Below are 17,712 nucleotides of genomic sequence, written 5' to 3'. Positions count from 1 at the left end.
CGATAATTATCACGATAAAAGTCAAATCTTTATTTCTTTCAAGTTTAAAGGCAGATTTTTGCTCCTAAGCGAAAGTTGTAGAAACCAGAGCGTTATTTGTGGTTTTAAACTACTCTTTATTGTCAGAACATATCAGGACAAACACTTGCCAAACTGGTGAACATTTCACAAATCTGAGGTAGAACATTCTAACATTTGTCATTTTTCCTTAACAAAATAAATATCTTTATTAGACAATTAATTTCTTAGTTTCTGCATGTGCTAATTTTTATTTGGTAAAATGTAATATTCTGACTGTTTGAGTTTTATTAAACTTAACGATTGGTCTTCCAGTATCATGCATTTAGATCATGATAACCTCACTATCATGGCAAAATGTAACTTTATGGTTTCTATGGTATTTGTATGAAAAACAGTAGCCTAAATACATTATTAAATACTGTAATTATATTCCATCAGTCCTTTAATACATAGTCTACATTAATAATATAATACAATTCAATTTGTATATCCCACATTTCATGGTGCAGTTAATATTACTAGGCTAACATCACAGTAAATCCATGGTAAATGATGGTAATTTGTAGCCGGAAAAGCCTTCTGCGCACATTGTTTCTCCTGTTAGTCAGCGCTGTTTCATCTGCCTTTAAACTGGTTTAAATCACTGAGACATTGTGTTCTTGGCTGAATTCAAGCGCTTCTCACTGGATCTTGTGACGAGAGCGATCAGAGTAAACGCATCGGCTCTAGTGAGCTCGCGCTGCGCTGCCGTTTGGACTTTGAGCCGAGCGGATAAACGGTCCGTGTGGCGTGCGGTTCAAATGAGTTTCATTCCGCTTTGGCGCATAAACATTATCGAACATTTATTGAACTCTTGATATCGTTTTATCGAGAAAAATTATATCGCGATAATTATCGTTATCGTTTTATCGCCCAGCCCTACTTGGCTGCATTTTTTTTTCACCCTCATATATATATATTATTCTAAATGTGATCCATGTTTGCATAAGTTGATGTGTTGGGGAAGTTGGATATTAACATGCAACATTTCAATTATATTCTGCTGAAATAAAATGATTGAAATTAATGAAATGTCTTGAAAAAAGATTTGTTGATTTTGCTGATAGAGACTCAAAGTCAGTAAAATGATCTGAACTTCCCATCACTATTACATATGTTCTGAATCTTCCACAGAAGATTTATGTATGATTGCTGTCAGGATGTGAAGAGAGTTTTAACCAGAGTAACAAAATGTGATTATGAAAATAATTGCATACCTACCTTTAAGGATTAAAGCTACAATGAAGAAACATTAATAAAACATTTGAGAGAGAAGGAGTGAATTGAATTCACTTGTAGAAACAACTGGTATTATCACAAACAAAATAAACAGTAACTTAGGAACTAATTGTATTAACTAATTTAAAGGGCTGGCACATGGGTTTGTGGGGCCCTAGACAAGATCATGGAAATTGGCCCCACTGGGGTAAAAATGTCAAAACATTAAACCTACCACTGCAAACATGGCAAGCAGCTTATTTTTAAAGAGAAAACACTCAACATTAGAACACTGCACATGTGTAGTTGAAAAATAACATGTCCACAAACTTTTTTCAACATTACATTTTATATCATATAAATATATTTATATTTTATACAAATATATTATTGATTAATAAATATATTATTATATTTATTTAAATATATTTCAGAAGTATAAAATTAGGACTGATCAAATTTCAGTTAAACTTTAAGATTTTTATTCATTTTTAGCTTTTAGAAATTCACTTAAATGGTGTGACATGAATTATTAAACGCAAGTCATCTTGCCATTAATAGTTTTTTTTTTTTGCATTTTTTTTTTTGCATGCTGATTACATAATTCATCATTGATGTAGTCAGCTACCCAACAAGGAACACAAATATTAAATGTAGTTGCCTTAATTTAGATGTCTGTCCCTAGAAAACGTGTGGGATAGTCTTTTACTTGACATCTATGTAATGGTTCAGGAAATCCATCCAAGATGTCAATCAGGATGTACTGCTATATATAAACCTTCTCTTCTCTGGTTCCATTTTTTATATTAAGGCTTCAGAATCATATTTGCATGAATGTAATCATTTGACATTCAAGAAAATCAGGTCCTGTATCATTGTGAAAATGAAAATATCACTGAGATCTGACTTTAGTCACTAGTATATGCTTCTTTTTGTATGCGTCAAGCTAGATGAAAGTGTAATATTGATATGAGTCGGTATTGTCTGAAGGCAATAAAACACATCAATTTTTATCACCAGCTCAAAAGGAACCTCACCCTTTGTGTAAAAACTCGTACTCGTACTCGTTTCACTCGTACTGTACTGCTTGATCACCGAATCGGAGGGTTCGATTTGAAAATTCATTTAAATAGTTTTGAGCATACAAAGTTCAGAGTGGAGGTCTCTGAAGCAATCTCCTCAATTATGAATTATTCACCAGATATTATTCCAAAGGTCATCTTATAGTAATTAGTATCCTGCTGTTGACTAAACAGCCTCAAGGTACCTGATGGCCAGTTTAATTACAATTTAAAATGAGCATGCTGTTTGACACCCTCTATATGTTCAACCAGCGGCCTCTGCAGATGGCACTTTGAAAACGTAGTGCGTCTCCTCTAAAGAAACATATTTGCAAAGTTAACAAGTGTTCTTGAAGTCAGATACAAATGAACAGTAAGAAGGCGTGAGTTGCTTGCAAATGGCCACTTCAATCAATTTCCTCTTTGGAGCATTGAGGCAGTTTTCAGCATCACAGTGGTCTGTTTGGTAGCGAATTGTATTTTCAGGTTTTTCTAGGGACAAATTACAAACGGCTCGCTCTGTGATTCAATAGTAACTTTATTACTTTGTCTCCGCACCAGTTTAAACTCTCACTCGCTCTGTCTTCCTGTATTCGCTTCTGATTTAAAAAACTATTGCTGGATTTAAACGCTGGGTCAACACGGCAATGAGACATAAGCCACACTGCTGCACTGCCTTCAGCAACCCACTTGAGCAAAAGGAAAAAGCTTTGAGCCGGAGATCTTCAACAGTGATGTGATGACCCCATCTAGACGCCCTTGATGAGATACTCTCTCTGTACACATAAGCCCCCTCTCTGCAGACACAATGTCACCGCGTAGTAACCTCGAATCTAGCAACTCGTTTAGCTTCTGCGCTCAGATCGCTGCATCAGAGGAAACTCAGGTGGGCTTCAGCCACACAATCAGTGTGAGCCACAGTAGTACACTCACTATCTCTACAGGTAAAGAACAAAACGGACATATTGAAAGCGGTTGAAGTCTTCTAGTCCTCCGTTTGAACCGCTACAACTAAACTGGGTGAATTAGCTCTATGCTAGCCAGTCATGTTTCATTCATCTAATAAAATGGCCATGGGGAATAATGCTGGTAAAGTGTGGAAGGGCTCCCTGCATGTGTGACTGTAAGACCCCATCTATAACCTTTTGCCCATTACCTTTTATCATGTCTCCCCATGCATATCAGCCCATTGTCACAGCCGCTTAATGTCTCCACATGCGCTCTCTGGTTGCACACTCCAAAAAATGCAGTTTTTACACCAAGCACAGACACAATTGTTTAGAATCCCCTCTTATAGGGATGGTTCAACCAAAAATGAAAATCTGTCATAATTAACAAACCCTAATGTCATTCTAATCCTGTCTTTTTTTTCTTCTGTGGAACATAAAATATATTTTGAAAAACATTTTTGTCCCAATTATTAGTCAATGGGACCAATAGCTGTCATGCTCCAAAACCGACATAAAGTGAAATAAATCCATTCACAAACTACAACAAATATTGCGACACAATCCTTAAATGTTAACTAATGTTAAACCTTATTGGTTCTTGTACTTCATTGGACCAAACTTAATGGTCCTTGATGTTTGTATCGCCATAATTAAGGTATTGTAGTCCTCTTTTTCTGTTGATAAATGTTTTGCTTTGATTTTATAGTGAATAAAGGCTTAGATTTCAATTTGTTCATCATACAGAGTGATCATGTCGCTTTAGATTACTTCGTTTACACTAGTCTAATAGTTTTGATTAATATCATGCTACTTTTTTGGTTGTGTTATAACAAATGAAAACTAAAACTAAGCTGTAAAAACAACAATACATATGTGACCCTGGACCACAAAACCAGTCACTTGGGTCAACTTTCTGAAATTGAGATGCATACATCATCTGAAAGCTGAATAAATAAGCTTTCCATTGATGTATGATCTGTTAGGATAGGACAATATTTGGCCGAGATACAACTATTTGAACATCTGGAATCTGAGGGTGCAAAAAAAAAAAAAAAAAAAAGAGAAAATCTCCTTTAAAGTTGTCCATTTATGTTTGCGATTGTGCTGCATTCACTCACAAAAATAAATGTTTTATATATTTATGGACAGAAATTTACAAATTATCTTCATGGAACATGATCTTTACTTAATATCCTAATGATTTTTGACCTAAAAGAAAAATCAATAATTTTGACCAATACAATGCATAGTTGGCAGTTGCCACAAATATACCCGTGCGACTTATGACTGGTTTTGTGATCCAGGGTCACATATTAGATAAAAAAGATACTAAAATACTGCCTTTTTGGACCTGGACACCTTTAGACCTTAATGTTTGGGTCCTGTTAACTTGTATTTTATGGACAAACACAGTTTGAACATTTTTCAAAATATCTTATATTTGAGTGAACTGTCCCTTTAAAAGTAGGGACAAAAATTTGCATGCTGTTAAACTCTGATTCATGTTCCACTACTCTATCTGCATTGCAGTCTGGATGCCCAGTATTTTTTATTTTTTTTTTGTGACTAACGAGGGAAAGGAAGGATAATTGAGCTCACCAGTATATGAAAGCTCACACTCATATGCACATACGTGCTCGTCAAGCATTAAAAATGTAAAGCCAGCAGAAAAAGTGTAACTAGGCAGTTCAGCAAAATGTTCAGGAACTTGCAGTGCTGTAGGTAGACCCTTTTGCTCGGATAATCTTTATTCATTTGCTTTTTAAGGCTCCTTTCTTGCTCCCACCTCTGTCTTGGGCTTGGTCCAAAGCTGCAGTACTGGCACATTTGCAGAGCACATAATGGTGGTTATATGCCCAGACTCACCAATTATTCTTGAGTCCACCTAGGTGGCCTCTTCTCTTTCAAACTAAAATCTCTCAGGTGTGTTTCCGAAGCCCTCCTCCTACTGAATCAATGGCTCTAACGGCTGTATAACTGCTATTGTCTGTGCAGACGGACTTAATCATGAGTTCCCCCTGCCTTCCTTTTCCGCAAATAGACAGTGTTTCGCATGCATATTGCTCGCGTTCTCTAATGGAAGCCGGTCCATAACCGAACCACGTTTCTTTCTTCTTTTTTGTTGGCATTCTCCACCACCTGCAGTCTACATCAAGGCTTTTCTGTCCATAAGAGGAAAATAGGATTAAAGTGTTTTGAAATGATAGGACACACAACAGAGTGTCTAAAGATACACAATATTTAATGGTTCAAGAAAAAATTCAAGACAAGAAAAAACATTACAGCAAATGTAAATGAGCATTTTCTTTTTCTTTTCATTTCTTTTTCAGTATTTTACAGGGGTGTGATATCAAGATATACTTCAGTTGTTCAACAATGTTCGTTTCTTGAATGCTGGCACGTGAAAGCTCGCCTCCAAAGAAAGAAATAATTGTGAAATACAACAAATGATGTTTAAATTACAAGCAGATTTAATATATCAGCAGTTTTATATTCTTTTCAGGTTCTATACAAGATACATAGTGTGTACATACATTATCCGGCCAGCTTTGTGCCAGTATACATACATGCACACACACAAACGCACGCGCACACATATAATAATATACAGTATGCATATGTTTTAAATACATTACAACAGAGATTGTCCTCATTTTCATGATTTTTGTCTTTTATCAACTATTTTCAGTAAGTATAAACCACTTTTCCTTTTGTTTACACATACGGTATGTATTTCCCAGGGTTAATGCTAAGTATATCTATGTACACTTTGCTCTTGCTTTTTTTTTTATATATATTTTTTTTATTTACTTTTTTTTATTTTTATTTTTTGTATGGTAATGATGAAAATGTATTTAATTTGTGTATTGACTTGTTGGATGCGGAAAGTGTGTTGCCATTCTAATCCTTCAAACTAACTATAACACAACCCGAGAGATATGACCATTTGACAGCACACAGATTCTGATTAGTGTCAGAACAAGGGTTTAGTGGTGCAGAACACAGTCAGCCAGCGAAGGTCAACTGGAACACATGCAAATGAAGATGCCAGACTACTGAGATGATCTGCCATAATATTTTCCAGAAAAAAAAAAAAAAAAAACGAAAAAAAAAAAAAAAAATTATAATAATATTATTTCAGAGGAAAGAAACACCTCATTATCAAGGCTGCTTACATGATACATCAGGGAACCAACTTTTTAGAAAAGTACAAAAGTGCTAGAGGGGAGAATAACCATGCATATTGGAACTTTCTATGCATTTATTTATCAGTCACATATATTGTTGTTTTCATTCATTCTCGCACATGTTTTTGTCCTTGGCACTAATGTAGTTGTCCACAACTCCAAAATGTCCATTTCAGATTTCAGAAAATACTTCTCTTCAAGTCCATACATTTTTGAAGTCAACATGAAATAGCATTTGCAAAGCATTTATTTTATTCTACATTTGTGGTAAATTTCTGATAGAAATGGACTATTCAATAAAAAAAAAACAAAAAATAAAAAAAAACAGGGTTTAACTCTTTCCCCGCCATTGACAGAAATTTCTGTCATTTGTGAGACAACGCTTCCCTGCCACTGACTGTATTTTCCATGTTTTCAATGTTATACGGTAGGGGGCGCTATTACGCATCTTCTGAAAGAGTACAGAATCTCCTGATCAAAACGCATGCAAAGAAGATGTAGAAACAGTCAATATAATATGTAATCAACTGCATATGTAAAATAACGCAATGACATTAAACGGCATATAAATCAAAACTGCCTAATGTTACTAAATGAAATGTCGACCCAGGACGAGCTATAGGACTGTGTAGCTTTGGGAGTGAAAGCTTTATTCGATCTACTCCATCTGTGTTTTGATCATCGTTCTGAATATGATCTGGATGTAGTCTTACAAAAACGTGATTTTCTCTGCTTTTTGCTCAATGTTGCTTTTTTATGAAGCTTACCCACATTCAAGTGTTAATAAAAAAAAAAAATCATGAAGCTAGAGTAAAACAGGGTTTTGTTTAAAGGAACACTCCACCGTTTTTTGAAATAGGGCTTATTCACCTTCTTTCCTACATTTAGATAGGTGGGCAAATGCATTTTTGTCTCAGTGCATGCATTGTTTTAGTTTGACAGGGTCGGCGCTAGCTTAGCTTAGCATAATGAATGGAATCCTTTGTTGCCAGCTAGCATGTCCTGAGTAAAAGTGATATAAAAAAAAAAACTAAAAAAAAAACAACTAATTACTTCTTGTGGCCCTGTGTATTTACGACGAGTACAAATAGCGATGCAGATTAACACTAGACGATTTCCTAGGCAGATATTGACTTATATATTAAGGACTATATTAGGGGGAAGCACAGGCGAAGCACTGCTACTTGGGCGTGATATCTCTGCGCCCAAGTAGCAGTGCTTCGCCTGTGCTTCCTCCAATATAGTCCCAAGTCAATATCTGCATAGGAAATCACCTAGTGATAATCTGCATCGCTATTTGTACTCGTTGTGAATACGCAGGCCACAAGAAGTAATTAGGTGTTTTTTTGTTTGTTTTTTAAATCACTTTTACTCAGGACATGCTAGCTGGCAACAAAGGATTCCATTCATTATGCTAAGCTAAGCTAGCACCGACCCTGTCAAACTAAAACAATGCATGCACTGAGACAAAAATGCATTTGCCCACCTATCTAAATGTAGGAAAGAAGGTGAATAAGCCCTATTTAAAAAAACGGTTGAGTGTTCCTTTAAAAGCAGAGGCTTTGTTCTTTCTTTTGATATATGTTGTATGTTCAGATATTTATACAACAAAATATTCTGTGGGCCACGACATTTTTGTGAAAATGTAAAAAAAAAAAAAAAAAAAACGCTGGCGAGGAAAGACTTTTTAATTTAATCATTAGGGATATGACTGGACCATGAAAGGTTTCTATCCCAGAATGATATTGTATTACATGATATTATACATATCATTCTACAATCGCTACGGAATAGACCTTATTCACAGCATTTTTTTATTTATTTTTTACGGGAATTCAAACGAGGCTGTGACGGATAGAGATACATCTCTTCATGTTGTTTTTGGATTGTTCTGCTGACAAAACACTGCAAAAATATCTTTCCAAGAAATTTCAGGAGACAAAAAAACTCCAGACAACATGAGCTGTGTAAAATTATAAGTGATCTAGGAGCTTTATACAGCTTTTTATAGCAGATGCCATTGAAAACGGTAAGTCTATTCCTCACAGCCTCACTTTCATACTGTACCTGTCATGGTGCTTCTCTGAATAAGGTCTATAAATGAGTATGTGCGTTCTCTCAGAATTCATACAATTATTTAAACCTTGTACAATATTATACAAAAATGATTGAAATGAGCATAGCACGATCGCGAATCAAATAACCGCGTTGCTGTCTCTACCTGTCTCTCACAAACCAGCTCTCTGTCAAGAGTAATATCAACTAAGAAAGAATCATACAGATTTTCTACTACTTGATGTCGCTTTGAATTTTTTAAACCTTGTATGATACGATAGGCTACATGATATGTTTCTCTGTCTCACTGTCTCTGGGAGACGGCAAGAATTTATGTATTCTTTATCATTTATTCAGATTTGCCATCGGAATGCATATCGGCTCCGATATAATATTAGAAGATATTTAAATAAATGTTAACTTAAATATATGTATGTATTTATGTATGCATGTATGTATATATTTATGAGTTATACAAGGAATATTTGTTAAATGAAACCACAATATTACGAACTTCTGGTTAAAGCATCGCCCACTTCTGGTATTATCCGAATACAGTGTAAGATTGTAAGATAAACAGATATTGGCTTTTCTGCACACCCCTAGTAGATTAGCATTTTTTCCATTAAAGAAAAATGTGTACAGATGAATTGTTCACAAAGACCCTGCAGGAACATGCATTTAAGATCGTATATAGGGTCAGTTTTGATTTCATGTTGACTTTAAGAATGTAAAACCACTAAAATTATGCAGTTCTGAAAAGAAAGTAAATAGTTTAATATGTGAAACTCTAAAGCTCATTGTTTTTAATTATTGGAAGCTCAAAAGACTTCCAAAAACTGATGATAATCTTTCAATAATTTGCAACTAGGTGCTTTCTGTGGTGTGATGAATGAACAGAAGCAGAGATTTTCAAACAGTGTTATGCAATACAAACATTACGGCTAATATTAGTATTTCATACCTTGTCTTTCGAGCTTTCCAGATTTATTGTGTGGATTAGGAGAGTGCGAGTTGAGTCGCTGTCATTACACCGTCACTCAATACTCTTATCCCAGCAATACAGTCACAGCTAGCACCAGGGCACTGCTTCCTTCCATTGATAGAGTCCCACACTGCAATTATTTCTCTTAATCATGAGTGTTCGGCAGATTTTATACAGTTGTATAGGGAACATCTGCCGGAGTGATTGTCAGTTCTCTCACATCAACACACTCCAACACGTCTTCGCTGTGACACGTTTCTTGTCGCTGGCACGCACACTATTTCATAGTGAAGTAATTTTTTGGATCACTGACCCAAATATTTCTGTGTCATCAGTATATACTAAGGAGGACTGTTAGCGAATTAAATTTGTGCTGATTTCTCAATCCTCATAGCCACTTTAAGGGATTACTTGATGTCTCTGTTTGAATATACTGAATGTTTTGACAAAAAATGTGACACGATTGTAAGCAAACTTCTACTTCAATAAGCAGTCATCACATCCATACAATACACATCTACATCTTAAGGCTGTTTCTTTGACATCGTTATATATAAATCTCACAAACTTATTTTTTCGTACGTTTTAAAAAGAAGTGCGTACCATTTAGCTAGCGAGCAGTCGCATACGCACACACACGCACATACAAAAGGTAGCTAATTATACTATTATAGAGCAGCACTCGGCTTCTGTAACGGTTACAGTGATTACTGATCAAAGTAATTATACTATTGGGAGATTCTTGTAATTGGTTCCATGGCACTTATTGTGGTGCATACATTATATATATCAAGAGGAAAACTTGATGTAAGGGTGCGAAAAAACAAAGGATGTCTTTTTAGCCATGTCTGTGCCTCAGCTAATGAGATAATGTAGAAAATAAGCGGGTTTCTTATAATGGGAGAGAAAGGGTGTCAGGTGCATGGAAACTACCAACACGCTGAAAATCAGAGGAAGGCTCTAAGCTCACCAGGGAGAAAAGAGCTAACGTCAAAGTTTAACAAGAAAAAAGCACCCTAATATATAAAAGTTTCTATGCGTTAACACCGAGCAAGACTAATTTTTGCAGAGAGGCTTGGCTGTATCTGTAGTCTTGACAGAGCAAGCAGCACATTAAGAGGCATGGAACTAGGTCTCAGTTTATTTAGCAGAATAAAACTGACTCAGGTGGAAATTCAGCTAGAAACGACACACCTCACCGAAGCCGAAAGAAATACCAGGGTCACCGAGCGCTCACACATAACACTTAACCTTATTGACTACGCTTACATGCGTCGCAATATTCCAAATGCGGTTCTTAACTCAGAGCCTAATTTTCATTGTTTTGTTTATGAGTGTGTCTGCGTTCATGTGCAAAGCACAAAGAAATGAGCACTGGCTTTGCCGTTAGTGAGCACCAATTAAACCCGCGAAGACCGCTAACTGCTGAAATGCAGACGTGCAAGGATACGGATTTATAATTAGACCAAATAATGTTCGGAATATGCACACATTTTCTTTAAGTAACAAGAACATGACGCTTACATAAGGTTTTTTTTTATACTGCAATTTCATAATTAAGTAGGAATATCGGTGTGCATGTAAACGTATGCAATGATTTCCTCCAGCAGTGTACACTTAAAAGTAATTTGCTGTCAAGTTGCATTCAAAAGGTGCACAAAAAATGAAATAAAAATCTTGTCCCTTTTGATCAACAGTAAAGCTTAATTCATTTGCCACTAATCAGTCACTAAGACACATATTTAAACCACTTTTTTTTTTTTCGTTTTCATTTTTTACTTGAGTAGCTACTTTGGTCTATATCTACCATTTGTCTACTGTACATGTTTCAGTTTCATTGAGGATCTTGAAAGCTACTGTCCTTTGCTTTAACTTCCCCTTCTGCCGTGTTTAAAAATATCACGTGTCAAGAAGCGTTTGACATATGCTAATAATCATCAGAAACCCGTCAGCTTTTCGTTTTCAATCACTCTCATTATGCTGTACTCTGAGGCCTACCCTCGCTTCTACAGCTGATGCTCGCGCAGGAAGGCTCCTCCGCTCGCGGACGTCTGAGGGCTGGACGTGGCGGAAAAGCTGGCTAGAGGGATGACCTTGATAGTATCCTCTTTCTTGCTGCAGTGTCTCTCAAGTGTGTTGTAGAATTGGGGCCGGTTGCTCCCTTTGTCCAGATCATCTTTGGGCACTGACCTGCCAAGAGTGTGACGCCCATCCGTATTGGTCCCCCGCGCCCAGCTTTGTTGAAAACCAAAGGAGGGCAGAGTGGCGGCGCCGGACGTCTGGAATTGGGTCAGCGCTGGCGGCATCCAGCAGCTGTCAGAATGACCCAGGATCAGACATTCCTGGGTACAGGTCTCCGAGGCTTCGGCGAGAGCCTTCTGCAGGTTGACTTCAATAGCTGTGGATGATGAAATGACAAATGCGAAGGCTCAGTCAAGAGGTGAACACAAGAAGACAAAATAAATCATACTTTCTCTTATTGCCAAGGCACTTGGAGACAATAAAAAATTGGCGCTATCAAAAGGTGACCTGTAAATGTCAGCTTCTGAGAGAAATGAAAGGCAGTGATAAATGTTTAATTCATCTCATAATGAGAAAAACAACACCAGTTCTTTTAATTTAAATGGTATTCCCATGGTCCTGAGTGTTTACCTACAATATGCGCTGAATTCCCTGTAGCTTAATTAAATCTTAAAAAAAAGTCTCTGTTGTTTGTGTCTGAGATTGGCTTTTTACATATTAAGGAATTAATGAACTGCTCTAAAACCATTGTTTATTTTAATCCTAGTCATCGTGGCACACCTCTCTTCTGCTGATGTCTCCCACTAAAATCAAGTCAATTAAGATAAATCAAACAGTAACGCAGCGATTCCTCCTCCTTCGCCTACTTGTTAACGCAGCTGACACGTACAGTATTAGGCTCGGCAAACGTCCTACAGTAGCTGTGATGATCGGAATGTGATTCACGCAAAGGAAAGAGAACAGTAAACTACAGGACTCAAACTTTCTTATCTCATTAAACCTTCTTTGACATCACATGCAAGATGCGCCAAGGAAAAGGCCTCAGTATTGAGCCCCAGCCATAAAGCCTGTCAACTCTAATAATTAGAATGTAAAACAGTGCTCGCGGAGGCAGGCGGGAGCCCTACAGCGGCGGATTTATATCTTAACCCGCTAAGAAAAGGGGCTGAACATCACTGGTCCCCCCTCCAAGCTGTCATCTTGAAATTATTTAGCATATTTGCATAAGTAAAGGTGTTAGAAATAATTAAAAGCGACTAAGTCTGGTTCCCCTTACACTACATGCTTAGGTTATTTTTTATTTTTACCACCAGGAGCCAATATAGTTTACCAACAAATATCATGCAAAGGGAACTCAGAAAATATTGAACAGCAGCAATACAGAATAAATATTTACGCATTTATCTTACAGTGCACTTGCATTTCCTGAGAATTGAACCCATGACCTTGCTGTGTCTGGCTAGAAACATTATTTACTGTTTGTGCCAAAGATATCTATACACAGATATCGTAATATATCACTATACGTAAGCCATCCACCATATTTAAACAGTCAAAGCCAGTCCACTCAAGAGCAAGAAGACCATAGTTATTCTCATGTGTGAATCTATAGTAGTCTCTAGCATCTGATTTTCGTTTATCATTAATGTTAGATAATTGTGCATAATGTAAAATATTACTGGGTAAAGCTCTTATAAATATTATTAATCATCAAAGATCCCTACAATCTATCAATGAACTATCTATGATTCTTGGAACCATAGGCTGCATAATATTGCATTATTTTCAATGACATCTCATGGATTTGTTAATGCCTGAGATGTTGACAGTTCAGAGATGGCAAGCCTGTTGACTTGATTTGTCTTCTCCTGTTGGAGAAGTAGAATGATGTATTTACGTATTTGACAGGAATTGCAGGATTTGAGCCACAGTAATGCTGATAAACATAAACATCTGTCAATAAATCCAAGAAATGTTAATTACAAATAAACCGTGTTCAGTGTTTAAGAAACACCAATAAAAACAGTTTAACAGTTTACCTCCTCCCAATGGAAAATAACATCTGAAATGCCACTACAAGTCAGACAACTCCAACCTCAGTGTGAAGCTTCATTTGGTGTCATTTCCAAGATGGAGGTGACCAATGAGCATACAGAGCTGGTTTATGTGGAATGTAAAAATACACTTATGTATTCTGCTGCATGTATTGTATGAACATTTAATTAGGGGTGTGCCGGTTTCAGAATTGGTGATGACGGTTATGACGTGAGTCAAATGTGACGGTTCATAACATAACCGTCGGCCGGGGTGGGGGGGTGGTGGGGGGGGGTGTTGGATATCTCAACATCCGCACCAATGTTTTTTTTTTTTTTTTTTAAAGCCGCACCCGCCCGCCATCCGTTGATTGTTTTGCGGTCTATGGACGATGCAATGCTCTGCTGATGCGAGCCGCAAGAAAGCCCTTGTCTGTTCTAGAAAGGATGCAGCAAAGATATTTAATGCTAATGTATGAGGAATAGGCCTACGCTGAGTTTCATTCATTTACGATGAGATGCGCTCTAGTTCACAATGAAATGCAATGCAAGTGAACGCGGCGCGCCCGCGCCTGCATGTCGCGGTTATTATATTGTCTACTATGTTTTCTTTTTATTTATTAAATAGGCTACATGAAATTGGTTGATGAAACATTTATTAAAATTAAGATACAATTTGTACAAAACGAAATTCGTTTTAAAGAAAGGCTTTCTACAAAGCAAAACTTAATGAAGTGGTAAAAATCATGTCTGATGATTTACAAAACTTCATTAAGTGGTAAAAAACATGTCTCCCGAAATATTGCGCATCTTATGATCCAATCTTTTATTACAATTGTTTTTTGAGCTAAAATGTAATACACATCATATATACACACACTGTATATGTTTCGTTTATCAAACATGTTTGGGGCCAGTCAAGGGCTAAACTGCACGATCACGGTAATGATACATTTGTTATTATTGCAAATGTTTATTGCTAATGTCTATTATTGCAAATGTTTTTCCTTTGTTTAATAAATCTCATAATGATGGCACATCACTATATCATAGTCGTAGCTTTTATTTCTATCTCAAATGATTGGCGGTCGGTCAGGGGGACTTGGCAAAGAATCAAATACAGTTGGAAACGACGTAGATCACTAATAACACAGACTGTTAACAATTGTTTTTAATTAGTAGTTAAACATTCTCTATGATAAAAAAATGTTTGTAAAAAATATTTTAATAACACGGTTTTGGCGGTTATAGAGTTCTAATGACGGTGTTCAACTATAACCGTCGGTCTCACGGTTATATACTAACCGTCACACCCCTACATTTAATATGTAATAAATATACTATAACAATATTTTGTGTATAAATAAATGCCTGTTTTACTTGTTCAATAACTAATAGATAGACAAGAATCTAGAGCTAAAGTCCGGAATAGTGTACCACTTTATTTAACATTCCAAAAGCTCACTTGAATGAACATATGCTTATTTGGGGACAGTCAGAACTTTAATTTATGATTTTGCCATGATTGGAAATATTCAACTGGGATATTCCCACCTCCGACTTCATCTTAAATGCAGCATTAATCCCCATCTACTGTACAGTTTGTTGTTGTTCTGTCTCTTCCGTTTCTTTTTCGACAGGGCAGTGTTGTTGCCTTGTGGACAAACTAAGCAGTGCAAAAGATTCAAGGCGCATGAGCGATCTAAGCATACAGTATGCACGGTTAGAAACATTTGGCTGCACATGTACAGTATGTGCATATTGTGCGTATGCTCATATTTGTGAAAAAAAACCTAAGTATATTGTGGGCTTTAGGCATTTTACTAGGTTTTGGAACAGAGCTGTAATATGCTTGTGTTTTGCATGTTGGTTTGTTTAAATACCAGGGAACTGGACAGAATAGCACAAATATAGAAAGCTAGAAACAGAAAGAATGTAGAGAGAGAGAGAGATGTGGCCACATCCTCCCGGTCTTTACTCTGCCTCAGAGCATCAGTGCATAAATCAGTGGAGCGGTAAACGTGTCACCTTTCAGAGGGTCACTAACTTCATTAAGGAAAAATGATGCCGCTCACTCACTCTCTGAGCAAGCAGAATGAGTCCTGGCCAGGTCGCTCTCGGAGGCTGCTGTAAATCACCCCAGAGCTGCTTTGGAAATTGGAGGTGTCTTTCAGAGCCATTGTTCTTTGGAGGGCTGAGCGCATCACGCCACGGTGGACAGATACTTGCGCAGGCAGACACAAGTAGCGGCCCTAGCACAACTCCGTAGACACCTTTAGTGCATTTGCCCAGCAGGTCTGTGTGTGCGTGCTCGTGTGAAGTCAATCAGCACAAGCAGAGGAGAGTGTGTGTGTGCAATTACATTATGTGTAAAAGGTGTTTTGAAGCCACGCTGCGTGGCTTTCCAGCGTGCAGAGGCACAGCACGAGCTGGCAGTGGCGCTATGTCAACAGCCAGGAGAGCTACTATTTTTCGCATGTGATATTTCACATTAAACGGCTCCAAAAATGTAGTCCGTATCAGTTTCTCCTCCACAGGGACTAGTACTGCTTGACTGATGTGGGTGACAGCACTGAATGCTTTCGTCAGCCGGAGGCAGTGGCTCACTCTGATGCTGTTTAAGTGCTTTTTGTATTCAGGGGGTATCATTACTCTCCCGTCGAGCTTTTAAAAAAGAATCAGACCCCTTGTGCTCCGGTCTCCGCATACATAAATGCTTGTTGGAAAACCTTGCATTTGGGGGTAAGAGACAGCATTTTTAATTTCTCCACAAAGATCTTCTGCAGATGATTGGGTGAAGTTGAATGCTGTGTGGGGTAAATTATATTTACATTCTTGCAAAGCGTTCGCTTACAAATGCCAAACCTATTTACTCTGAGAGTAATAGGGCTTCTAATAACGGCTCACATTCAAAGCAAATTGTCTATAGATTGAAACATTTTGCAAAATGGCCACTGGCTATTGATTGAAGTCCCGGGCTGATTCACACCTGTAATTACAGCGGTGCGAACGCTTGAAAATGTTTTCAATCTTCCCCTGCAAACATTGTCTAACATTGTCGTCAGAGATTGGTAATCAGATTGCTCCCGTATGACGAACCTCAAAGGCCTCGTCTTTTGTTCCATAACCTGAGCTTATTTTTACCAACTAAAACAAAAGAAAAGTAATTGTTACAGAGTTCGTTAAATGTGACATCTCACCATTTACACAGATACACCAGGTTGTACAGCAAGAAATGCTGTTGTGGAAAGGAAAAACAACAACAGTTAACATAAAATTAACTGACATGTTGCTGGGGTATAGTGATATAAAGGAACTGAAAGCACGGTATATGACAGTATGGGTCACAGGAAGTGCGATGATACAGTGTTCACAGCACACGGACATGCTGAAGTCAGACAATAAGCACAAATGACAATTTCTGACAGGGCTGTTAAGCAAGGCAGCACGACCTGAATATATCTTGATGGGATTTACATCAAGGATGCCACAGAGATGATTACTCAAGTCATTATGTTAGCATGTGCAAACCCATTACTACCAATTAGAGAGCTAATTGCATAAATACAGAACATCATCGCTCCCTGCTCTCTCTCTCTCTCTCTCTCTCTCTCTCTCTCTCTCTCTCTCTCTCTCTCCTGTCTAAACATTATCTGGTTGACTGTAGAGCTTAAGAAAACCAGGCTCTGTAGCACCTACATCACATTTCTGCGTGATGAACGAGAGAATTCAGCCTTGATTTTTTTAAATTCAATAAACATAGAATGTTATGTCAAAAGTGTAATACAGGATTCAGTGTAAAATTGCTTTTAGTGTCTATGTTTTGAATTTTTTTTTTTTTTTTTTTTTTTTTTTTTTTACTTGTGTTGAACAGCATAAATAAAAGTTTCATGAGAGATCATGGCAAAGGTTTAAGGGTTATGTTTTTTTTTTTTTTTTTTCAAAATGCAAATGATCAAGTAATGAGTCTTCATGAAGTTCATTGAGTCAAAACATGCCCACCGAGGGGGCAGACTGTGGCATATTTAATCAAAGTTTAGTATCCTTTCAGCCATGTATGCAAATTGTACATGTATTTAATTGGTGCACTTGATATGAGCACAGTTAGAACCCTTGGGGACAAGAGAAGAACATGACAAG

General features: G+C 37.2%; 1 protein-coding gene across 3 annotated transcripts in view; it reads right to left on the bottom strand.

Annotated features, from left to right (window-relative positions):
- Nucleotides 1–11,523: 11,523 nt before the first annotated feature.
- pcdh11 (protocadherin 11) overlaps nt 11,524–17,712 on the bottom strand; it is a gene marked incomplete at both ends in the record, with an annotated part of 178,593 nt that continues 172,404 nt past the window's right edge. For all 3 annotated transcript variants that reach the window (XM_081383210.1, XM_081383212.1, XM_081383211.1), the window contains one exon: nt 11,524–11,915. In XM_081383210.1, coding sequence (XP_081239336.1) covers nt 11,524–11,915 — 392 coding nt within the window. The remainder of the gene's footprint in view (nt 11,916–17,712) is intronic.

The sequence above is a fragment of the Scardinius erythrophthalmus genome (assembly GCF_964197995.2).
Source record: "Scardinius erythrophthalmus genome assembly, chromosome: 13".
NCBI lineage: Eukaryota > Metazoa > Chordata > Actinopteri > Cypriniformes > Leuciscidae > Scardinius > Scardinius erythrophthalmus.
The sequence above is the reverse complement of the archived record's forward strand: the minus strand, read 5'-3'. Positions and strand labels throughout refer to the sequence as shown.